This window comes from Lepisma saccharinum, chromosome 3, assembly GCF_977018435.1.
Source record: "Lepisma saccharinum chromosome 3, izLepSacc3.1, whole genome shotgun sequence".
Taxonomy (NCBI): Eukaryota; Metazoa; Arthropoda; class Insecta; order Zygentoma; family Lepismatidae; genus Lepisma; species Lepisma saccharinum.
This window is the reverse complement of record NC_139231.1, coordinates 102,856,955-102,883,919: the sequence shown is the minus strand read 5'-3', so window position 1 is coordinate 102,883,919 and position 26,965 is coordinate 102,856,955. Positions and strand designations below refer to the sequence as shown.

General features: G+C 37.6%; 1 protein-coding gene across 1 annotated transcript in view; it reads right to left on the bottom strand.

Annotated features, from left to right (window-relative positions):
• The window catches only part of Orp8 (Oxysterol-binding protein-related protein 8), a 101,375-nt gene that overhangs the window by 58,362 nt on the left and 16,048 nt on the right, over positions 1–26,965 (bottom strand). Inside the window, 6 exon segments of the mRNA XM_083119058.1 lie at positions 996–1,186; positions 2,581–2,823; positions 5,007–5,151; positions 5,276–5,512; positions 8,591–8,655; positions 18,413–18,514. Coding sequence (XP_082975184.1) covers positions 996–1,186; positions 2,581–2,823; positions 5,007–5,151; positions 5,276–5,512; positions 8,591–8,655; positions 18,413–18,514 — 983 coding nt within the window.

The following is a 26,965-nucleotide window of genomic DNA, read 5'->3' as shown; positions in this document are numbered from 1 at the left end:
AAAATTCCACCATTGACAATTAAAAGCCTGGACGAGTGGGAGGACTAACACCTTGAAAAAAAAAGTTCTGTAAGAAATTGTAAGAATGATTCCACTCTGAGCTTTTAATGCTGTGCTCAATATTTTGGAAATTTCTTCACCTGTGGGAACTTATCAACAGAAAATTATTGGAATTGTGTTTAGGTGAAAACTTTTTGATGATAAAATCATTTAGTGCAATGAATTTCACAAACTGAATATTTATGAAACTGACTGGAAGTGAATCACCAAACAGAAACTGTACTTGTAGCATAACACTTGTCATTCAAAGTCAGCAGATTGTGAAAAGGAATGCATACTACGGCTTTGTGGTCTATTACTCTATTATCAGGAAAATATGGATGATCTGTAGTATTGTTCCTCTAATGTAGGTTTTTATGAGATTCATTGGTTTTGAACTGGGTACGGCACTTGAAGCTGTCAAGCAGGTACTGTTCAATGATGTGGTTATTACTAGGATTCTTACAAATTTGCGAACATCACATCTCAGCAGTGTTGTAAACACAAACATTGTTGGCAAGTTTTCTGGATGTAGATTTCTTTTTCACCTAAGAATTTTGTGCAAGCTTCGTCAGTAGATATATAAGTAAAGACATACAGAAATACACAGATGGCACAGAAAGAAAAGTGTGCATGCTTCAGTAACTATTGTGGTCCAGTTTGGAGGGCACCTAGCTGCTGCAAGGAGAGAGAGGTTCAATTCCCGTGGTACATGATCCAAGGAAGGAATTTTCCAGTTGATGTCTGTACATAAGCACGTCACTCATGTAGACACAATCAGTGTGTGGTATGGTCAAGACTGAGAATGTGTGGAGCCCTCCCTCCAGATACCGTATGTGCTTTCATGGCATGGTGCAATGCATACAGGATAACCTTGCTTTCATAAATGAAAATCAGGAGTCATAGCACGAACCAATTCAGTTTTACTTTCGAAGTAATAAAAATTTTCTACTTACACTTCCAAATTCTTCTTCTTCATTCTCTACGTACGGAGTTTCTAATGGTTCAATATCCTCTGACTCAATAGTCTCTTCCCCCTTCACGGAAACCTCGGACTCGCTTTCTGACAACTCTGGACCACTGAGATGATCACAAACTGCCCCATTTTCTGGGTGGTTTTCATCAGTGTGGCTTGTGTCATCAAGATCTGTAACATATAAACACTTATACCTTTCAAATTAAAAGAAAGGAGGACACAAAAAGAACTAGAATGATAACTTACATAGCAACCAAAAGCAGAAAGGTCCAGGTATACAGATAGTAAATGGCATGGATAAAACTGGTGTGCTCGTAACTGACATAATATACACCCAGCTTTCAAGAGGTGTACATTGCAATGAAGTCCAAAGTTAGTTTGGTAGCTCAGTTGGTGATGCCCTGACACGAAATGCTACAGTCCCCAGGTTGAGATATAATTTTTATAACTTTTCAATAAGTTATAATATACTGTTAAAAAAGAATAAGGGGATGATGCAAGAAAACACTTACAAAACTGGTGTTTAACACACCATGCACCATTTTGTGAATTATGGTGATGCACACAGCTCATGTTGAAATGTGCAACTATGTGTGCGTTTCATAATATTAAACCTTAAATAAATACTTTGTAAATTATCAGTTGTATGCATAATTTTTTTCAAGCTATGTGTATGACCTCTTTCTTCTGATTTACAGTTGTTACAAGCAAATAAACATGTTTTTGATGTAATGTTTCAGGAAAACATATGATCTTTTCATTAGACATTTAGTTGTAAGAACTTGAAATTAAAATTACCGATAATTTTTTGAATCTGATATTGTTTAATGAATTTGTAAGAGGAATGCTGTAGTCACATGTTTACATGCATTAATCAACGAAGAACATTTGCATTTTTATCAGATTGGTAGAATTTTAGCTACTGGTAGCAATTTTATATCAGTTCATTCAACTAGCAATTATACTTCTATTAATCATTTATAGTTAGGGATGGGCTGATATGAAATTTTGGCCGATACCGATAAAGTACCGATATAAAATTTACCGATACCAATAACCGATATTCTACCGATCCGATATAAAATTAGAAATGGTCCTTGAAGAACCTGAAAGGTTCACTGGTCTCTTTAATAAATGTGTTTCAAGGTGACTGCAGTGCAAAAGAAGTTGCATATTTTGTCATTTACTTTTTTAGAAAGTAGGGCATGGATATTATCCATAGAAATTACAACAAAATGGCAGAATTGTGCACTAAATTGTCAGATAATAATCGATATATCGGATCGGTAAAATAATCGGTAATTTTACCGATAAACCGATACGCCTATATCGGCCGATATCGATAGAGTACCGATTAATCTGTCCCATCCCTAATTTTTATTAAATTAATTTGCCCCTAATATTTAATTCAATACAAGTAGAACAAGCACAAAATGTTGCTTGACAACATTATTTGATTGTTTAATATGTATTGAATTGAGTATCAGTAATGTTACTTAGCTATAGGTGGAATCAAGAAAAATAAGCAGTCACATCAGAACTAAATAATATGGAAAGGAACATACCATGATCAGTAAAATGCTTTTCATAATCAGCCTCACTCCACTGAGTCTCGTGGTTGGTTGTGCCATCTTGGCCATCTTGACTTGCTACCGAGACAGCACCGGTTGACTTGTTGCTCATGGAGCGGACCAGAAGCGAGGAGCATCGTAATGCTAATTCCAAGGCATCCAACCAGCATTTGCCGGCAGCTTGAGATGGGGCACGAAATATGAGATATGCAGTGGGAAGAGGCTGCACAACAGCACCTACAAGATACAACAGAAAAAATATTGTCATAAAGATAAAATAAATTTGCATGCTGCACATCGCATGCATAAATATTTATGGTATACTTAACATAAAAACAGAATTGAAGTTGGAAGCCACTGCAAAAAAAAAAAAAAAAAAAAATGCAAACAAAGAAAACGTAACTTCATGAGAAACTGCTCTACTGTCACTTCATAACACAAAGATGGATGAAATGGTTCCTGTTGTCAATTAGCTTGTATCTGCCTAAGAACACAAAGTGGGAAACCAAACACACGAGTAATGCACAACACCATAACACGTCCTTTAACTGTAACTTTCATGTGGACCTCTACTGGAAAACCTGACTCCTACCCACAGTAAAATCAATAGGTACCTGGGGATTAGAGGGTAAAGGCAGCCAGAGCATGGTGCTGATCACAATGGCAGAGATAGAGAATGTGTGGGGCTCTACTCCCACATCCCCTAAATGTGCATTTAGTGCTATATGCAAGGTGAACTTTACCTTTAGCTTACCTAACCACAGTAGTGGGACTGACCTCTATCGGAAAACAGTTGAATTATTACCACATAATGTATGTGACGAGGATAAACATTCCTCTTAACCTATAACAATCTTGACTTTTTGGTTCACAGTGTAGACTTTCTTGACCTAAACTCAATGGAGGAATAGCACTTTGAGGACCAAGTGGGTTTTGATTGATGGACATGTGGACAGCACATCGAGTTCCATCACCACTGTTATCTGCTACTATTTCTTTGTAGTAGGACAACACTAAAATTTTGGAGCTTTCACAGAGATCGAACCCAGGACAACTTGCACCAAAGGCAGGAACTGTACTCGAACTGAAATGTATTGATACAATAGTGAGATCCTATGAATCACTGTAGTAGCAAGCACATTTCCAAGGTAAAAGTCATGCAGTGGAAAATGCCATGTACGAGGCGCATCCAGAAAGTAAGTTTCCCTATTTTTTTCCCGTGAAAGTAAACATAATGAGCCATGTAAATTGCGCATGCGCAGCAGAGCTAAGACGTATCAATCATATGCCAGGTGGACAGATCCCGCTCGGCGCCAGTAGCGAGGCAGCAGTGGTCCGAAGTGGAAGCTCGTATTCCTTCTCCCGCTGCATGCCAGTAGCGAGGCAGCAGTAGTCCAAAATGGAAGCTCGTATTCCTTCTCCTGCCGCATGCGAGGTTCGGTCGGTGATAAAGTTGAGATTGTTACGCAGCGGCTGCTGTTCAAAAAATTGTGTGCCAGGTGGGTGCCTAAAAACCTGACACCCGAACACAAAATGAAACGTTCAGGAGCAGCACTGACATTCCTGCAATGGTACCATGATGACGGCGATGATTTCCTCGACAGGATGGTCACGGGCGATGAGACGTGGATTTCGCACTTCACCCCGGAAACCAAGCAGCAGTCAATGCATTGGCGGCATAGTGGATCTCCGGCCAAGAAGAAATTCAAACAGACGCTGTCGGTACAGAAAGTGATGTGCACCGTGTTTTGCGACAGGAAGGGCATTTTGCTCATTGACTTCCTCCCTAGAGGTGAAACGGTGAACGCTGACCATTACTGTGAAACACTAAGGAAATTGCGACATGCTATTCACAACAAGAGGCGTGGCATGCTTACTGCAGGTGTTGTGCTCCTCCATGACAATGCTCGTCGACATACGGCTCGGCGCACAGCAGCTGTTTTGACGGAATTTGGCTGGGAGTTGTTTGATCATCCACCTTACAGTCCTGATCTGGCTCCCAGCGATTTTCACGTTTTCTTGCACCTCAAGAAATTCCTGTCCTCCGGGGAGCGTTTTGGCAACGACGAAGAGTTGAAGACGTCTGTCACACGCTGGTTCCATTCACAGGCGGCAGAGTTCTACGATAGTGGGATCCAAAAGTTGATACCACGATACGACAAGTGTCTCAATTCTGGTGGTTGCTATGTTGAAAAATAGCTGAACCTTTGCTGTACCTGTTGCCAATAAATATTTTCCTGAAACTGTGTTGTTGTTTTTTTTTTAAAAAAATAGGGAAACTTACTTTCTGGATGCGCCTCGTATTACTCTTGCATTTATGATTTTATATGACTAATTTAAGACTTTAGTATATGTACAGTACAAGGTACAAATGTTACTGCAAATGTTGGCATGCTATAGAGTGATAATTACAAACTTACGAATGGTTTCTTTCTCAGGTCCTCGTGGAGACCAGATAGACTGTTCCAAAGGGTGAAATAGTTTGAAGCAAAAGCCATCTTTCTTTGAAGGTCTCTCAATCACTTGGCACGTATTCAGTAAGACTGTGCCTACCCAGTGGCTACTCTAAAAATCAAGGAGAGAATATAAACATTAAGACTCAACTAAATAAAGACACCGTTTAAAATTACTACAAGATACTACATATAGAAACTTATGCCCTCAAATCCAAAATGTAAAAGAATCTCACCTTAGTTTTAGGACTTTTATAGAGTAGCAGAAGGCCAGGCTTAAGGACACACCACAGCTTGGTCCAACTCTTTAGTGTGCCACGCACTTTCAACCAATCAGCGAGCACCACAACAGAAGGATCTTTCAATGTATTTAGAAGTTCATCAGCAACTCTCTTCTTTTCCCTGCGATAATTTTTTCTCTGAGCCTTGTATGATTCTTTTCTTGTAAGTTTAGTAGAATCTCCAGGTGTAAGCTAAGAGCAAGAAAGAAAAATATTTAAAATTCAATGAACGTATCATGTTTATTGATGTATATCTTTGTACTTGTATACAGAGTGATGACAAAGTCCCATTACCCCCTATGTATTACATAGATGTTAATGAATTGTTGTTTCTTATTGTTGCAGGTTCTACATCTAAATCATGGCTGATGATGATGATCATGATGATAGCAGAGAATCATACTCTGTTATGAAAACGATGGTGTACACACAGACACTCTGGACTAAATCATAACGAATAGTCACACTACCTCCGAGTTGTCCTCGGCCATGATCTCACATTAATACAATGCAACCATCTATGGCGATGTGGACACACAATAGGGAATAATGGGACTTTGTGATCACTCTGTACATGAGGCACGATGGAAAGTTACACAAGCTTCATTAATGCAGCCAGGACATTATTTATATTTTAACCTTAACTTAACTATTCTTTATCCAACTCCTGAGGTTATCACATAAGGTAGTAAACATTTCAGAATTTAACATAACAAAACAAAGTACTTAACTTTCTCATTGAAATATTTGCATGTGGTATAACTATACTTCTCCTAAACATATTGTGAAGAAACAGCAACAATGAAAAAAACCATTAAAAAATAACATCCAAGGCTCTTCAAACATAGAGGAACTATCACATTTTACCCATATAATGATTGATTTAGTTTATTTTACTTCACTTTTGTGGAACTTTTGGCTAATTGCGAAGATGGGGATGACTGATGATATGGTGAAATTGATGATTGGACACTTACAAACACCCAGGTCCAGGCTGGAATTGAAACCCGGGACCCGTGGCATCGTAGCAGGATGTGCTAACCATTCCACCACGGGGGCTGGCTTTACCCATACAAATATAATTTGGGAGGTGATGTGTGTCCTCATGTGAAGAATGGCCAATATGAAATTGTAACCAATATTCAAAAATACTGATAGAAAATGTACAGATACTGATAATCTACTTTCTACCAACATGCTTGTATCAGCTCACTGACAAGAGTACAAATTACGCTGTCACATTCTTGCTACAAAATGCAAGTTCCAATTAACATGTTCAGAGCCAAAGTAAATATGCATCCCGATTCTGTGAGATAGATAATGTTTTAAGTTGTTCTCACAGGATATACCTGTGCTTACTAACAAAAAAATTAATCCACGTTCAAATCCTGGTTAAGACATAGATATTTAATAGATTTTGTTCCATATCTACTTCACCAATTCACCATCCATTCTAATCATCACAATAATTAACCTGGGGAAGTAGAAAGAGAGATGTAAAATAATTAAATATAGCCTAGAAATAGAGAATTTCTAAAATATTGTAACTTAGCTGTAAAAAGGGCCCATACCTCAGATTTGTGACATGTTCTACCTCAACTTCTTAAAGCAGGACCTACCATATAGAGGGACAGTGAAATTATGCTGTGGTCAGAGACAATTATTCCAGGAATTTTTTTCATTTTTATTTTAAGTGAAATTGTACTTGATTGAAATTAACAATCAACAAGTAAATATTTTTCTGTACTAAACTTCATCATAAAACCTGTTCTTTATAAACCATTCATCATACAAGTGATCCCACTATATATTAATAAACTATTATGGGCAATGTATGAATAGTGAGTGTGGCCATACAACCAAGAATTCTAAGAAAGGTTCCTCAATACCTAAACTAATATAAAATTACTAACAATTTAGAATAAGTAAAGAATCTAATATAGAACAAATAAATGACCTAATAAACTATAGAATTTAAAGGAAGCTAAATCTAAACCAATTCCCCATCATATCACCACACTTACAATGCATGTTGTTAATCAGAGCTTAGCCTAAGTGCTTTATCTCTGTTAAGGTTGCCTTAAGACTAAGCATGGTTATTTCCTCCTAGAGGCTCTGAGCATGCCAACCAATCAGCTTGAGGCATGATGTCACGCAATGATGGCAACATATTTTTGTGGGCAGAGGGTTATATATTTTAGAAGTAGTAGATTATCTTGATCAGCCTCAGATATACACAATTAAAAAAAAAGAAAACAGTGACTACAATGTATAATGTGATGGAGGTACACTATTGCAGAAAATATCCGAGTGGAAGCCTTGACCATGAGATACCTGAAGAGAACAATATGGATATGTACAGTGTTTAATTAACTTTTTGCCTTGGGGTAATGCAAGGAGATCAGCTCTCTTTCTGGAGCATATTAATATACGAGTTATATGATATCCATAAATTTTATACTACTTTACCATTATCAGCAAAATCTCACAATCTGTGCATCCTATATCATATTCTAATGAATAAAGTTTATTTAACAAGATATACAGAGACTGATCTGTCTCCATCTGAACAACATGCAGACAGTGCCACCTGGCAAACCGGTTTGCACAGAGCACCCACACTGCACACACACGATGAGCAGTGTGTAAGCTGTTGTCTAGCAGAGTGAAGGTGTTGTAGTGGGAAGAATGCTGCCGAAAACAAATCACTATTGGGATGGGTACGTTATGGTGGTTTTCCATACCAAATTTAGCATCTCCCGCATAGTAGAACAGTGTTGGAACAATGGATTGGTGTTAGGACGGGCCACTGTTAGTGTTATAATTAAATGAAATGCACAGCAGCTGCCTCCACAGCCCACATCACCAACGAAATCACATCCAAAGAGGATGCCTGTGAAACTAACAAGACAGGTGCTAAAGATGATCCGGGATATGGCAGCCTGCGAGAATCCAGCACTACAGCATGTTATGGCCAAACGGATCAAAGTAGGCCAAGCAACTGTTAATGGTGCACTCCATCAGCAATTGAGGCTGAAAACTGTCCGCAAGGCCAGCGTACATGTTTAAGACCACAGCAAATCGCAGAGTGCAAGAGCAAGTGCAAAAGGCTGTACGAGCGCCACCTAGCTGGAAATTTGTTATAACACTATATATATCTCACTATTTGTATCAACTTCTCTCTCTCTTGAGATTTTAAAATAAAAGCAATGTTCTTTTTTACAAGTTACCATGTTTCTTTAATTCTGACACCATGCTCATTCCACTAACCTTGTCAGGTGATGGAGATTCTGTTATTTTTGGACTTCCACTGCATTCTAACCAGCTTGTTACACCTGCAATAAGAACAATCAATTATAGTAGGAGCCAAAACAACCAAAATATCAGCAAAACTATGATAACACACTAAAAGGAAAGAAAAAATTAGCTAGTTTCTTCTATGTGCTTATTAAGTACAACTTTACCTTTGTATTATTTTAAATATACTGATTCTTCTAATAGTCAATATTAAAAAAAAAATGTTTATGATCTAGTTAACAGAACATTTATTTACTATTTTGTTTATAATCATATTCACCGAGATTATATATTTCAGAAAAATCAGTGATTTGCGACATTCAATAAATTTTTTTTTCTGGTGGTATGCACCAGCTGGGAAATAATAATGAATAATAATTTGTGTAAATAAAAAATATAATAAATATGTACAAATGTCACTCTGTAGTCAAAGCACTCATAATATCACTTTCAATTTGTTGATAGAAAATGAAGAATAATTCCCCAAATTGAAGATACAGGATGTGGACTTTATTGCAAATTGTAACAATTTTGAGTGAGGTAATGTGTAGTAATATGAAATTTGACTAATGTCTATTCTACACAGCTTACAACAAAAAATTTGAAAGCACAATCAATTTTGTCACTTTTCTGGTGAACCTTAATTGGTGTCAATGTAAGAGGTAAAAGTTTCACTGTAAGTGTTGTAATGAGTTATAAATTATCCATGTATGTGAGAAGTGCAAGTAAACTGACTTAATGCCCAGGAGTATTAAAGTTTCTTGTTTCTATAGAGTGCTATAGTGGAACCACACGCAAAGAAACCTGGGCAGACCCGCGGCCCCTGTGCACAATACTCCCTCGAGGAGGGGAGGGGGAGAGTGGACCATGCTTCCTTTTGGCCCGAGCGGAACAGAAGAAGGGAAAGCTGCACGGGGATACTTAGTCCAAGGTTTTTTTTTCCTTGTGGTCGCTCTATAGTTGCTTTTTCCTTTTTTTATGTAACGGACAATTTAAAAACAACAGCAAAATATCAGATCTGATTTACAACTATTGCACAAGCCATGTTCGACTGGGTATGCATTAGATGTGTTTACACAATAAAAAAATTGTATCTGCTAGCAATTTATTTTAATTTGATACACAAAGCAGCTATAGAACAGGCTTGAACATCACAAGATGCACAGGTATTCACAATTTTAGTGAAAGAACAATATTTTAATGTCAATTATTTTGCCCATTTTTCTTCAGGGAAATACTGTATAGACTTTATACGATACCTCATTTTTACCCCCAAGATAGTTTCAATCTTTATCTTTGTTACGTTGTGTTGCTTTCTACCCCTTTGGATATCACAGTATGAGAATGAATGATGAACAGGCGAACTGTATGATGGGACTAGTACAATTCATTAACCAGGGTTCAAAATTGGGATCTCTGGCATTACAGTACTTGATGCTCACAACTTCACCATGGAGATAGACTCTGAGGTAGTTTAGATGAAGCATTAGTATGACTGCACTATGTTTATTTGTAAATATGCTTCAACTGGAAACAATCTTTTGACTCGGTGTAGGATAACGAAATGACACCAGCACGTGGTGCAAAACATTTTCTATTATCACAAGAATTATACACATTGGTATGAACACTGTAAAGAATAAAAAGCATAGCCAAACAGCCAGTAGTATGTATAGCCACAATATAAACTGTTTTGTAATATGACACAACAAACTGTCTTACACCTTGTGCTGAAAAGTACATTATTATTTATTATTTATTTAGTAATAGCACATTGCTTGAATTTATAAAATATAATTCTTCACAAAGTTCTTTTCATTATCAGACTCAATGAAATTAGAAAAAAAAGTATTCTACATTACATAGCTTGCTGAATTATATAGCTTGCCATATACCACTGCTGATGGACCTGTATGCAAGGTACACAGTGGAGTGTCATGTGACTGTGGCAGCCAATCTGTGTCACTGGTACTGACGTTACTTCTATCTAAGACATGGGGACATGGTAATGTCACTATTCTGTCCGAAGGTAAAGATACCCCTGTGTGTATGTACCCATGCCATGGAGGCATATGGGGTGATGTGGAGGTATAGAGCTCCACATATTCTTGATCTTGGCCATAGTTGGGATGATGTAATCAGCATCATGCCCGGCCACCTTTAACCCCCCCCACCCCCAGGAACCCATTTAAACGAGGCTGGTTGGGCATCAGAGCCATGCACAAACAGGGAAATCACAGGAAGATTTCCTGGTCCAGGTCTCCTGCATGATAGCCAGATGCTCTACCAACTAAGCTGGCAAGGCTCTTGTCACTCTTCCATCTCCCACAGTATCTCTCTCTTTGCCTGTGGAGCCATCGTACTTGGCAACATTTGTAATTACAACATGGTCAATTGTAATCCACAATGCAGGTTCTGTCTTCCAACTCCACTGGATATGGTGATGCAAACGAGAAGTTTGTGAAATGTTACTAGTTATAAAAACAATCAATTTGCTGTTTATAAATAAATAGTGAAAAATAATGATTTGTATTATTTACCTTGTCATATTAATCTTTTACCTACATGGTAAAAACTAATTACTCATTTCATCCAAAGTAATGTTCATATGGCATGGGCAATCAATGAAGCAAGCCGTAAGAACTACATAAATATAACTACTAATATTATGCAGCAGCAGCAGCTTAACTTCAAACTGCAATGTGAAGATATTCCTTCATCCAATGTACTTAATATTGCTACTCGTTTCCTAGTAGATACATACAAACACACTTTTGGACATGCTTAATGAGCATAATCCATGGAAAAGGTTACAAGATGTACAAATGTCCTCCTCTGCATGTCTTTGTAGAGACTGAAGTTTCCTTTTTCCATTATTGACCTTTCTTTTCTCAGAACAGTAGAAATTACTAGATAATAATTTGATATAAGTTAATAGTAATGTTCTTTCTTTAATGGTATAATGTTCTTGCAAAAAATTGCCAATCTTGTTAAGCTAGGTCTCCATGCTTCAGGATCACTGAGGAAAAGTGTTCTCATGATTTTCACATCCAGTAAAGTATTTTTCTATGAGGAAATTATGCAAGATAAAATTCATACCCAATGCATACAAGCAACTTTCAAAAAAGGAATGTAGGAAAGCAATGAGTAGTAGAAAAGAAAGTATTCTCTAAACAAGCACATGCACATTGATATATACATATTTCAGGATGTTCTCGAGAAGAATACATACGTATGTTTTCAGTAAGTCAGAAAACAGTATTAAACACATCAAGTGTAACAATTCGAAGAACATACATTATTTTAGTGACATATGCGATGCTCAATTGTCATGTACAAGGGTCGTTCAAGGTTGACCGGGACTTTTATTTCTGCAGAGGAAATAGGTAGCAGAAGAAACACCAAACTATGTCAGTTTTTCAAAGTATTCTCCGTGCGCGCCGAGGCACCGTTGCCATCGTTCTGGCAGCTCCCGAATTCCTTTGGCGTAGAAAGAACTTGGTTGTTGTCGTAGCCACTGGGGGACATCGCTCCGCAGTGCTTCGTCTGTCGTGAATTTCTTCCCTCCCAGATGGTCTTTAAGGGGTGCAAACAAATGATAGTCACTGGGGGCTAAATCCGGACTGTAGGGGGGATGGGGCAGAACTTCCCAGCGCGTGTCGGCCAGAGTTGTTGTTGTCACATTGGCCGTGTGAGGGTGGGCATTGTCATGGAGAAGAATAACATTTCCAGACAACATCCCAGGTCTTTTTTTTTTTTTTTTTTTTTTTTGCGAATGGACTTTCGTACAGCACCACTCAACAATGTGGAGTAATACTGGGCATTAATCGTGCTCCCTTTGTCCAGAAAATCCACATGGATAACACCCTTCATGTCCCAGAAGACACTTGCCATGATCTTTCCAGCGGACGGCTGCGTTTTGCTTTTCTTGGGGGGGCGGGGAACCTTTATGCCGCCACTCCATGCTGCGTCTTTTGGTCTCTGGGGTTAAATCGTGCAACCATGTTTCATCACACGTGATGATGGATTGCAACAATTCATCACCTTCTGCTCGAAACCGATTCAGAAGCTGTTCACAGACCGTCCTGCGTGTCCACTTCTGATCGAATGTCAGCTGGCGGAGAACCCACCTTGTACAGATTTTGCGGAAGCGTAAGTGGTCGTGAATGATTGTCTCAACACTCCCGACACTGATATTCACCTCGGCAGCAATATCCCACACTGTTACTTGCCGGTTCTCAAGAATCATTTGCTCAACACGTGCGATATTCACTGGTGTGACTGCAGTCGGGCGAATGTGTCCATGCGCTTCATTTGTCACCAGCTCCCGTCCTTCGTGAAACTGCTCACACCATTCGTACACTCTTGTCCGTGACATCATTTGTTCACCATACTGTGCTTGCAATTGTCTGAAAATCTCAGCTGGTTTCGCTTTCTCCTTCACGAGAAATTTGATTACACACCGCTGCTCCACAGCCACAGACAAAATTGCTTGCCGCCATGTTCGCTGCAACTGCTGCGCATGCGCGAAATACGTCATGCCGGGTGCTAGTTACTCACGAAGGAATACATTACGCCACCTGCACGTTTCATCATGATCCGGCTATTCATCGATTTTTTACGTACGAAAATCCCGGTCAACCTTGAACGACCCTTGTACATTTGCTTCAATTTGCTCAAAATCAAACAGAAAAATTCTACAATCCAGGCATCATTGGAGAAAACCAACAACAAAAGATAATTTCCATACATACAAGGGACATCAAATGTACCTGCCTCAAACAAGAAACACAACTATGGGCAAAGATGGTCATATACTTTGTTATACCTGGACTGTTATCAAATTTATTGAGTGTATATCAACAGCCTTCTACGAAATGGTGACATATTTTTGGTAAATAAAAAAGCAAAATTTTTGTACAAAAACAGTTTCAATTTCAGATTCAAAACTGGTAAATAAAATAAGATAATAAAATAAGATATCGGTGTTCTAGCGGTGGAAAAAAAAAAGGATAAAAAATGGTACATAAAATGACATTTTGGTTTTACAATTTTGAACTTAATCCTAAATTTGATTTTAAAACTGCACTAAAACATAACCCTTCTAATAGCACATTTATGTAGTTACCAGAGTATTAAGTTTATTCCTGTATAAAGAGGTACATTCTTGCTTCACATATTTACAGATGAATTAATCAATTTTCCATGAATTGCATAACTCGCAGGATAATTCAAACTTCAGAAAGTGTTGAGTCGGTAAATAAACTCTAAATTTTGTGTTTAAGAGTCTATTTCACATTTTACAGTTCATTTCGCATCATTTCGTGACAAAACAGGGTAGGAAAATGCACCTCACACCTTTCAGAAACATGAAAAATTAACATTAGAATGTGTTATTTCACACTTTGTGTTTTCGTCATAAACGAAATATCCATGCCCCTACACATGACACATGAAAGAAGAATATTAATTTTATTAATTTCATTTTCAAATTTTGTGTGTAAATTGCGAGACAAATCATACGTTTCTCAGAGAATTTGTATTTCACCACTCTTTAGTGGAGAGGTACTATTGGTTTAGACCAGGCATGTCAAACTCAAAATCTGAACTGGGCCAAATACTCAGTAGTGTTAGATAAAGCGGGCCGCAAGGAAAAAATTAAATTATCTTTAATACTTTACTTTAAAGAATGACTAACATAACACTTAATAAAGTATATTGAACATTCATTGAAACTTGATCATTGCTTCTTGCCTGACAGCTGGCATCTTTTTTCTGGCACTAACTTATCAATATCAGGAGACATCTTATTTAAAGCAGCTACTTTCAGAACACAGCTAAGATGAACGTCTGATAATCTGGATCTCGTTGGTGACTTGTTTCCTTTCACGAGTGAGAAAAGTTTTTCACACTGGTAAGTGCTACCGAACATGGAAATTATTTCACACGCAAATTTGCGGGTTTCTGGAAAACGTGCAGGCAAGTACTTGTAAAAGTCAGGGATACCCACTTTGCTGTACTTTTGTTTCAAAGTTGAGTCGCACTGAATTTCAATTACTTCCATCTGCAAATGTGCTGCCACTTTTTCTACGTCAGTCGTAAACAGGGCTGAAAACAAGGAGATCTAGTCTTCGAAAGAACGAACATCGTGGAACCTATTCCCGAATTCAGTATTCAAATGCTGAATTTTTTCGGCGTACTTTTTGTACAAAACAGGGTCCTTTGAACTTGATATGTATTTAGAACAAGTTGGAAAGTGCGTCAAGTCATCGTTTCTTAACTGTTTTTCCCAAAGCAATAACTTACGCTCCAATGTTTTGATTTGATCATTCATGTTGGTGATTAATTGATCTTTTCCTTGCAGTTTCAAATTTAAATCTGACTAGTGTTTCGTTACATCAACAAGAAAGGAAAGATCTTGTAACCACGTTGGTTGCGAAAAAAGGCTGGTGTCTTGTTCTTTCATTTCCAAAAATTGACATATTTCATCTTTCAAGTTCAGAATTTTTCAAGAACCATAGAACACGATAGCCAGCGCACTTCTGTGTAGTAGGGCACCCCAGAATATTCGCTTTCTAAATCTGCTAAGAAAGCAGAAAATTGTCGCTGGTTTAAGCCACGGGATATTATGAAGTTGATAGCTTTTTTCACAGGCTTCATCACACTTTCCATGTTGATTACTTTTGTACACAAGACGTCTTGGTGAATGATGCAATGCACATGATGGAACATGTGTTTATCGCAGGTTTCACGAAATTCGTTTTGCAGTTTAGTCACAAAACCATTGTTTTTTCCCGTCATTGAAGGGGCACCATCCGTAGCTACACAGAATAACTTTGACAGAGGTAAATCATACTTCCGCAAAAGTTCACGAACAGCAATAAATATATCCTTACCGGTAGTAGTGTCATGCAACAGTACAATGTCCAATAGCTCCTCGAAACTGTTGAACTCCTCATCACAAGCACGATGAAACATAGCTAAGTGAGCTACGCGACCGATGTCTGTACTATCATCACAAGCGATGGAATAAGCAATGAAATTTGACACTTTTGTTTTAATTTGATCACTCAAATCACAGGCCAGTTCGGTTACTCTTTCAGCAACCGTGTTGCGGGATAGTGAAATGCCTTGAAAAGCTTTTACACTTGCAGGATTAACTATTTCAGCAGCTTTTACCAAGCACCGTTTAATAAACTCGCCTTCGGCGAAAGGTTTTGAGTGTTTAGCTATCAACTCCGACAATGCGTAGCTTGCGCGTACCGCAGCTTCGTTTTCTTGAGCTACTTTAGTAAACATTCCTTGTTGTTGTTTTAATCCTGCCTTCAACTCTCTCAGCTTGTCTTGCCTCATTAATCCGTCGTATTGGTTGTATGTAGCTCTGTGTTGCTCATAATGACGTTTGACATTATATAACTTAGGTAAACTAATGGTTGATCTGCACACCAAGCAATCAATTTTATCTTTAACTTCACAACAAAAGTACTCCAACTCCCATTTCTCTTGAAAACTACAATGTTCATCAGAAATTTTTCGTTTACTACCACTTGGTTTCGACAAAGACATTGTTGTTAGCACAAACAAAGCAACCCGAATAGACTGCCTGACCTGAACTTCTTGGAAAATGGAACCGACTAAGGGTAGCGAAGATGTGGGAGAGGCAAGGGAGGGGAGAGTCGCGCAGACTATAAGATGCGGTAATTGGTTTTCGGACGAAGGCAGCTTGTTCCCCTTTCCCTTCAACCCTCCCCTCATTCTAGATTCCGGAGGGAAAACTGCGGAGGCAGAAGACTTAGCCTTGGACTCTGAACAACTGGTAATCACTACATTCGTCAACCACCCCAATAATGCAACACTACTACATCTGAAGGCTCTACTACTTAAAAACAGGTAAAAGCAAATGGGCCGCACAAAAATATATCGAGGGAGGGGCCGCACAAAAATATATCGAGGGCCGCATGCGGCCCGGGTGTTTGACATGCCTGGTTTAGACAGTCCAGTTGAATTCACGGTGGCTCAGTCGGTAACGGATCTGACTACCATGCTAAAGGTCCCGGGTTCGATCCCCGGCCGGTTCAAATCCGGGAACTTTTCTAACGATGGAAGCGGCCCCGGCGCCCACCCAGCATCGAATAACATGGGTACCTGGGGGAAACCCTGGGGGGTAAAGGTGGTCAGGGGCATGATGCTGATCACATCACCCCACTCACGACCGGATCAAGAAAGTGTGGGGCGTTACCCCCACACCCCCTACATGCCTTCAGGGCATGGTGCTATGCACAGGGGAGCACTTTACTTTATTTTTTTTCTTTTTTTTTAGTTTAATTCACAAGCCTAAATATTCTGAACCATCAATATGAGCGTAATGTACATCCTTGAACTTTTACTTCGTTGTTTGTGGAGTACAGAGCTCTCCAGTTTGGAATGATTGCCTATAACCTTGTATGGTCAATTAAAGAACAAGAGAGCTCTTCCAAACATAACATTACTGTAATTTTGTAGGGGGTTCCATCATGTTTTAACTTAGCCTGAGTCTGTCCATCAAGCAGGATTTAATATTAGTGAATGTTATATGAGAGTTTGGAAAACATCTTCTGAATGTCTCCACATCAAACAATCCCGCTACTGATCTGCACTGAATTAGACATTGCACTGGATAAGTACATCACACAAACATTAGGTGTAAAAAAAAACTCAAAAATTTCTCAAACTCAACCAATTTCATATCACCCTGTTCAAATAAGTAGTCACTTCTTGTCAGCAAGTTTGCAACATTGTTTCTTTGTACGTTTTGTATAAAAGATGGAAGAAATGTCATTGACACATTTATAACAACAAATATGTTTGCAAAATAAGGAATTATTGATTTTTCTGTCCATTTAATTTATACAAAATAAAATTCATGTAAGGAGTTATATTTTAATACATATGAAAAAGGTCTATGAAAGTGAATAATATATTTGACTTCGGTGGCGAAATGTGCAGTCAAACTTAGGGGTCAGAAAAAGTTTTGTCACACTTGTGGAGAAAAGTTCAACAAAGTAGATATAAGATTAAAGACAAACTCTTGTGAAATGAATTTTCATCACAATGACACACTAAAATGCAAAACTTTCTCATGTTATTTATTCTGCCTGCAACTATAGATACATCCACAATAAAATATAATTTATGGTATTCAGAGAGAGTAAGTAATATAAAAATATGATTACATCAAAGCTACATACTATTAAAAAAATTATCTACTGTACTGGTACTATAATTTTTTTTTTACTTTCATATTGCTAGTTCACATTCATGATAAATAATAGCCCTAACATTAAGGTTACTACTATTAACTTACAGGACTATATGTTAATTAAACTTTTTTACAGTTACGCAACCACATGCAATTCCCAAGTTACCAGTAGGTAGATACACAACAACCACTACAGTTACATCTAGAGTTGCACTACTACCTAAAAAAGCCCACAACTAAAGCAGTGAAGCATACAGGATCAACCACACACACATGCAAAACTGACCAACTTTGAGTGTGTCAGTGAAAACGACCTTACCTTCATCAATCAATTACTTGGAGCACAAAAATCAAGTTCACAACATAGAGGAAACAACTCAACAAGTTTAGTTGTACTTTTAAAATTACTCAAAGATTACAGTTTTAGTACCAGAACCTACATCGCATCTAGTGGCCTGCGGCACTCAACAGTTAATTTTAACGTTATCAAAATGATGTCAATTGTTATCTTCCATCAAACACACCAACAGCTACAAGACAAGGCTTGGCAATCATACCTGGCGAGACTGGACTGTAGTTGAGGGATTCGTTTGAACCCTGACTAGAGGGCAGCTTAGGCAGCAACACTTGTAGGCTGGTTCTCCGAGATTTCTTCTCCTCTGTTAGTAAAATGATACATGAAATGATTTCATGTGTTTTTCTTTTTTTTAAATCCCCTGCCAATCTGCTTTTTCACATTCAGACCACCGACATCAAAGTTCCTAAACCCCAATTGCTTCTAAAACTACTATTTTCTAAACAAATATCTGGGCTCTGTAGTAAATGTTTCATTTTTCTGTATTTCAACAAAAATTAAATAAAGAAAAATAATCACTATGATTATACAAATACTTTTATTCTTCCCTTTCAACAGAATAATTAGTTACTGCATATAACTTCTAACATTATACATTTTCTTCTTCTTTTCAAAATAATTATGCTGTCCCCAGTCATGTTACTTCTACGCTACTCTTTTTAAAGATTGCAGCATGGCTATCTCTCAATTCAAGCAATACAAAATAGTAGAGCTTCACAAGCTGTAATGAAACTGTAATGAAACAAACTCATAATTTGTATTGGTTTTCCTGAAAAAAATTTGTGGTGGTGGAAAATTTGATCCTTGAAACAGTATCTTCATTATAATTTGTTGTATTCTCCACTGCAAGTGAATATTTAATAAATACCTTTCCTTTTTTAATTAACCATTACCCATATAACCATCTAGTACATAAAATATTCTTGCTGAAGATGTCGAAACTTCTGATTTATATGCCCCTCTTTCGTATTGCATTTATCTGTCGTGATTTTTTCTTGTAAATTATTGGAACTGTATATACTTCACTCATACATACAAACTTTGCACAAACATTTAATAGCTACTTTTTGTGGAGTGGAGAAGTGCTAATTTCACATATACATTTTTTTATATCCTATGATACAAAACAAAGAAATAACTGATATAAAAAAAAAACTTGTATAATATGTTTGTGTTTGACATACATTGGAGGCAAGAGAAAAAAATTATAACATTCAGTTAGAATTAAAAAAAGATCAAAGCCTACTTTTAATTGACAGGTTTTGTTAGCCAAAAGACTTATGAGTAAAGCTGGAACACGATACTTTAAAATAATATTGCTTCTTTTACTTGTAATTGGATTCAATTACAGGGACATCGTCAAGCAGAGTGAACAATCAAGAAAAATTAAAGAGAAATAATACTTACAATGTAGCATTTAATTATATATGAAAGGGCTAGCTAATGAAGAAGTGTGTAATGATTAAAGTATGATGATGAAAATTGAAAACATACATGAATGCTTCCTGTGTGTTGTCACATATTATTTCTTTTTGAACACACTATTTAAATATATATCTATCATCATCATGTCATTAAACCAGGATATACTGTCACAGGTGGCACTTGATGATGACTGAAATAATAAGTATAAATACAACACAGAATAAGTGTTCATATGTATTTATTTTCGTGATGATAAATGTGATTGTGTATGGTGTTATCCTTGCATCATACAGATATTGTCTGATTTATTAGAATAGATTGATTTTATGCTCATGACAAGAATATAGCAATCACTTAAGTATTTAAATGCTTCTACCTGAGGCTGATAATGCATACATCATCTTTGAGATTAAGCAATAAGCTTAAAAGCTCCAAAATGCTTTAATTTAAACCTCATTGATTTCGATTGACTTTCATAATAAATCTAATGCTCAGTATTCAGTATTTCAGCAACCTATTTAAATAGTATTCAATGTCAATTGCCATTATCCACTATCTAGTGGCTTCTACTACTCATACCTCTTCTAAAACCACATTTCGAGTGAGCAATTTCTATTTGAATTAAAAAGAATACTTCTTATGCCACATACTGGGACAATCATGTTTTACCTTGGAGCAAGCAAGTAAAAAAAAAAAAAAAAATCTTAACCACAAGATTTCAACCCTATCTTAGGATCACTATCAGGTAAAAAGACATGCAGGGTTCCTTGTTTTTGTAGATTTCTTCCAAATTGCTGTACATGTAATTTATATTTGCTATTAAAAAAAAAAACAGGGCAATAATATCAGAACCTAACAATTCTTTGAAGACATTGTTAAAGTTTGAAAATACACCTTTTCAAGGTTTCTTGCACTCACCAGACAACTTGCATCCACAGATCAATTGTCTTTTTTGCTAGTAATCTAGCCGGTTGTTGATTTTGTTTTACCAGTTACCACCTTCATCCACAATTTTCATTCCCTCTTTTATTGAAACCCTGCTCACATTAGTGTTCATATGATTTATATTGTTATCTTTCTCAGAGGAAGAACAATACAAAGGCAAAATCATATGACCATCCAGGCATGCTAGGCAACAAAAGATATTACACAGATAATTGGAGGCATGCAATCACATAATTTCTTTCCACAGAAGGTATCCATTCTGAATCAAATTGTAAACTGAAACATTATAATAAGGAACAAAGTCTGTTACAGAACTGGTCTAAAATATGAACTATGGACAGTTTATTTGTGTTTAGTTATAGGTTATGAATACTAAGAATTTCATTAGTGTGCATTGAAAAAATACATAAAACCTACATATACACTGTTAACATAACACATCTAAGAGCTTTAGCTGCATGTTGTGGAGTTTGCTACAATCAGAAAGGTTAAAAATAATAATCAACAAAGTGTTATATCAGATGTGATGCATTCAGGAGTTGCTGAATTGTAGAAATCTTTGAATAAAAATGTGATTCAACCAAGGTTCTTCAGGTCAGCCTCTATGACAGAGTGGTTAGAACAGAATGTTACAAAGCCAGGGGGTTCTAGGTTCGAATCCTGGTTTCTTCCTTCACACATTCACCCTTCATCCCCATAGTCACAATTTAGTCACTTGGCAGCCAAACATGTTGAGAGGTGATCCACAATCTCACCAGTGAGGGTTCCAGGTTCAAGTAGTGATTTAAGCATGGGTGTCCATTCATCAGTTTCAACCCTTATCGTAAATAGTGAAAATGGCAAAAAGGCAATGAAAAAATATAAAATACCCATAATCACGACTAACAAGAAAACACAAATGCCATCCAACGGTAGTCGATTCAACTTTGAGAAAACTACACAGAGGTAAAGGGCAGATTTGGTTTGGAGACCAGTGTTCTATACCCAAGTTCTGGTGAAGCACATTTTTCACTCAAAATTTCTAACTAAAAAAAATGTATTTGATTAAATGATTATTGCATCTCACCTTATGTTTAGATCCTATTGATAACACACCATACAGGGACATTACCACATGCATACATAGTAAACAGCCTTCCATGCTTAAATAAATTCAAATTTCCGAAAGAGCTATACTTTTGACCCTCCAACAGGTCAAATTAAGGAGTTCTCTAATTTTGCATGACTAAAAACCTGGCCACTGTAACATCTGTCAGCAAATGACACAAACTTGCATATTTGTGCTCTGTTTTATCTAACACCAAGTACATAATTTAAAATTAAATATTACAAATCAGCCTTGTATCTGTATTTCACGGTAGTGTTGTGTCACTTTGTCACATAACAAAACTGATGAAATCTGCATAAAACCAGGAGAACAAAGTTTTGTATAATTCTCACAGACCTTTCATTTGATTATTAAGTTTACTATTGGTGCATCAGAACTGATGGTATTTGCACCCCTCAGCTAATACAGGGACAACCCCTTAATGATACAAATCTAAGTCAGTGAATTAGGATGAACATCTTAATTATAACAAAAAAAAAAAAAAAAACATTTGTAAAGCAAATTACTATTTCGTGAAAAATCTGATGGAGTAGAGGCACTTGAACCTAGAACAATACATATTACTAGCCCTGTGAATCCAGGGCTGGTAGAATGCATCTACTAGGCACTCCTTTAGTTTCTGCACTGTTGATGCCCATGAAAAGTCGATGAAACTTTGGCACTTTAAATTGGTGTTATAATTTTAAGCTGTTCTTTTGTCAGTTTTATCATGTGATCAGTGCATGAAAAAGAAGAAAGGGGGGGGGAATCCCTAGGAAAATTTATGTAAAGCCTCTCTTCGTATGTCTCACTGCTACAAAGTTAAACTGTACAGGCATCTGAGTCCCCCACCCACAAGGTACAAGCAACCTGCGCCCCACCCCGCTACCATTTCTCCCAAGCCAACCAGTATGCACTGCAAGTGATGTTTGGCAATGCTTCTTTCAATCATATATTTGCGTACACGATTTTCTACGAGGCAGTATTTCATATATTTCTTGTTTCTCTTAATATACTCCCTTTCACAACTGAATTCAGCTTGAGCACAAAGCTTTAAATTAATTAACTGTTGTTACAAACCTGATGCTAATAGTAAAGTAACCTGTAGCTTCATACACATTACTACTCACCTCTTTTGTTTGAGGTAAAATTATCTAATGCAAGTTTTATTAAGGTAGGATAAATATTAATAAAAGAAATGCAATGCAAGGAACAGGATAATGAATATACAAGATGTTAATAATTAAATGCATATTGAAACGTCATTCTTAAACTTCCATTTTCCTTTGTGCAGCAATAAGAAAGAAAATTCTCGTGCAAAAGTTTACCTAGAAAGTGAATGATCAAGTCAAATTCACTCACTTGGAAATACTTCCGTCAGAAAGCCTGGCAAAAATATGCAAAAAATGTAAGTACACGGAACCTTTTTTTTGCATTTTCTTATATATATTTCAGAGATGTCAAATAAATGTATGCCTCACCATATAACAGACTTACATTATAATTTATAAATTGCTAATGAGCTGGGTGTAACATTAAAGGCAGCAGATTGAAGTCTAAACAAGATAGCAATAAAAGAAGTTCCAGTGTGCTTGTGGCTTCCTGAGTTACAACCATGAAAATAATTCATCACAATGTATGTATGTGGATGTAGCCGTAATCTTTTGTTCAGCAAAAATAATGTACTTTTGCTTTGTTTACAATGACTGCATACATAATTTATTTCTTCTTGGCCAACAATAGACCCTTTACTTCATATTACGATAAATTAGACTACAGGAGTTCACTGTATTTATTAAGCAAAGTGTTGACAAAAAAGTATATATACACGTATACTAGTGTAATCTATCTGCAACTTTCAAAAACAAAATGCCGATTCTTAGGCAATCTCCCCTGTAACTTCCAAAGTCTGGTTAATAGCTTTAGAAATGAGAAATACTTTAATCATCAGCGAGGTTCAGCCTGTGGCTACTCTGCCAGTTAACCCACAATAACACTTTGCTTTAAGCCATCAAAAAGAAAGAAAGAAAAATACTGCTACCACACAAAAATTCTTATTTATAATTGGGAAAAGAGAGACGCGGTAGTATATAAATACGGAGAAACTAGTACTCACTTTTATCCGTGAAGCTGTTTTTTCTTCTTTTTCGATTAATTTCAGTGGCCACTGCCACCATCCTCGTTGGAACTTGCTGCGCTGTTGCTTGGCATGCATCTTTTGTTCGTAGTTCTCTGGCTGCCGTTAGGTGCGCTGTGCATCTTGGTGCGTCGTCTGCTATTTCCGGGCGATAACTGCTGCAGTAGTGGAATCCAAGTGTGGTGCGCTTGCCCGCTATCGATGTTTAGTTCGTGCGGGAAGTGCATTATGGCGTGCGTTTCCTTGATTTTGGTGTCTATGAGCGTGTGGGCAGTGTGTTTGACTCGAACCTTCTGAATTTTATGGCTATTGTATTTGATATGTCTAGCAAGACCAGTAGTGGGTTGGGCTTTTTTCGCATCTGCTAGGTGCTGTTGGATTCTTTCATTGACAGATCTGATGGACCTGCGGATGTAATGAGCCTTGCATTCACACTCTGCATCATATACACCTGAGTTGTCAAGGGGGGAGAGGAAGTACCGTTTGTGCTTTCAGTTTGAAGATAAATTCTACAACCAATCCGAGGGCCTTGCGATGGGCAACCCTCTATCAGCTCCTTTAGCCAACATCGTCATGCACCTGGCTGAAAAAGAGATACTCCACACTCCAGAACTACAACACATCCGATATGGAAGGTACACGGACGACACAATAGTTGTATACAAAAAGGCAAAAGAACTCAACCTCCTAGTGAACAAGCTAAATAGCATCCACCCCAGGCTCAACTTCACCGTGGAGCATGAAAAACTTGGTAAAATCAACTTCCTGGACATCACCATCAGCCGTGCACTTAACAAATTCACAACCACCGTCTACAGAAAACTGGATGCAGGCAACCAGTACATACATGCTCTCTCTAGCCATCCCCCTAAACAAAAAGCCAATGTGTGGCTAAACTTTTATCGAAGAGCCTTCTCCTACTGTGGCAAAGAAGAGGATCTACGAGAGGAGATAGCCACCATCAGAGAAATAGCCCTGAAACATGGCTACACTGAAACACAACTTTCCACTTGGTGCAGTAAGGTGGAAATACAGGTCAGACACCCTAACCTACCACAATCAACCCATCCACAAGCAGCCCGGCCACAACCAACCCCTAGCGACCAATATAAATGGTTTGCCTTCCCCTACCATCCCACCACTTCCAACCGCATAGCCAAAGCCCTTCTCCCATTTGGCATCAAAGTAGCGAACAAACTCAACTCCAAAATAACTGATAAACTGAACAAGCACAAACGGTACTTCCTCTCCCCCCTTGACAACCCAGGTGTATATGATGCAGAGTGTGAATGCAAGGCTCATTACATCCGCAGGTCCATCAGATCTGTCAATGAAAGAATCCAACAGCACCTAGCAGATGCGAAAAAAACCCAACCCACTACTGGTCTTGCTAGACATATCAAATACAATAGCCATAAAATTCAAAAGGTTCGAGTCAAACACACTGCCCACACGCTCATAGACACCAAAATCAAGGAAACGCATGCCATAATGCACTTCCCGCACGAACTAAACATCGATAGCGGGCAAGCGCACCACACTTGGATTCCACTACTGCAGCAGTTATCGCCCGGAAATAGCAGACGACGCACCAAGATGCACAGCGCACCTAACGGCAGCCAGAGAACTACAAACAAAAGATGCATGCCAAGCAACAGCACAGCAAGTTCCAACGAGGATGGTGGCAGTGGCCACTGAAATTAATCGAAAAAGAAGAAAAAACAGCTTCGCGGATAAAAGTGAGTACTAGTTTCTCCGTATTTATTTAAAAATTCTTAGTAAAGGACCTAGTGATAGTATGGTATCTTAGAACCATACTTTTTAATATTTTGCAGATTTCTGTATAGTTTACTACAAATCCAAACCTGGATGGCTGTAGTAGTATTCAGAGGAAGTGTCCACACATTTTTTTTGTGGGGATCTCGTTTTCATTGCCATGATGTATAGATCTGTTCTGACTACATTTTCCAAAATTAATGTTACACCCAATATTTTTATTGACCTTGTAAGGCACTTAAAACTATAAGTATTAAGACAAAAGAACTAGACAGGTCATGTCGCACAAATGGGAGAGGAAAGAAGGGTTTACAGGTAATTGTTGGGAAACCTGATGGTAAGAGACGTGTAGGAAGGCCAAGACGAATATGGAAGGATAACATTGAGATGGACCTAAAGGAAATCGGTAAGAATGAAAAAGATTGCATTGATCCAGGATAGGAGCAGATGGAAGGCTTGTGTTGTTGCAGCCATAAACCTTCGGGTTTAAGAAGGTTAGAGAGTTAGTTAGTAAACTAAACTCCGTACCAGCTAACTGTAGACCAGGCAAACGAGAACAAGTCTCTGCGCAAGTAGTGACGCGAGATGGCTCCACCAGTTTCCTCCTTCGCTATGCAGCGTTGCATACTTTTGGAAAGGATAATACCGAACGCACATGGCAAACAGACCACATTTTTGTGTCCAGATCTGTATGATTGGTTTAAGAATTTCTTAGGAAAATATTAGGGATAAAACTGCAAGAGCAAATTTTGACAAGCTGTGCATTTAGCGTATGGACTAAGATCTGGACCGTACGTTAGTTCATAAACGGTTGGCAACACTGCACTTTCACCACTAGATTTTCCTCCTCTGCCAATATGCACGGCCCTGCTCTACAGTTAGCTGGGACAGGGTATATATGTATAAATAGCAAATATTTATTTCCAAGTTTTTATTACACACACACACGCATGCATGCACACACACACACTGCATCTTAAGCAAATGAAAACAACAATTTGTACCACAATACATTCTAAACCACCTGGGCATTCCAATGAAGTATATATAAATAATTTGTTTAATTCCCACTAGTTCTCGAATTAACAGAGGCAAGAAATTTCCAGTTTTTCATGCACTTGTGTTCAGTTTCTTAGCCATATATATTCTGATGTATTGAAGATAGAGAGAGATTGGTAAGGGTCCATTTGTACAATATTGCACAGAAAATCAGACCACCAAAATATGGCTATTCATAATTTTGAAACATTTTATAAATTTCAAATTTATTTTTGGCAAAATGCTAAAAATTACTTTACCTTTGGTAAAAGCAGGGGATGTAACAAGTCTCATTTCCAATGTAAGAATATCAACTGAAAGTGAGATGTCGAAACCAGGATTCTGAT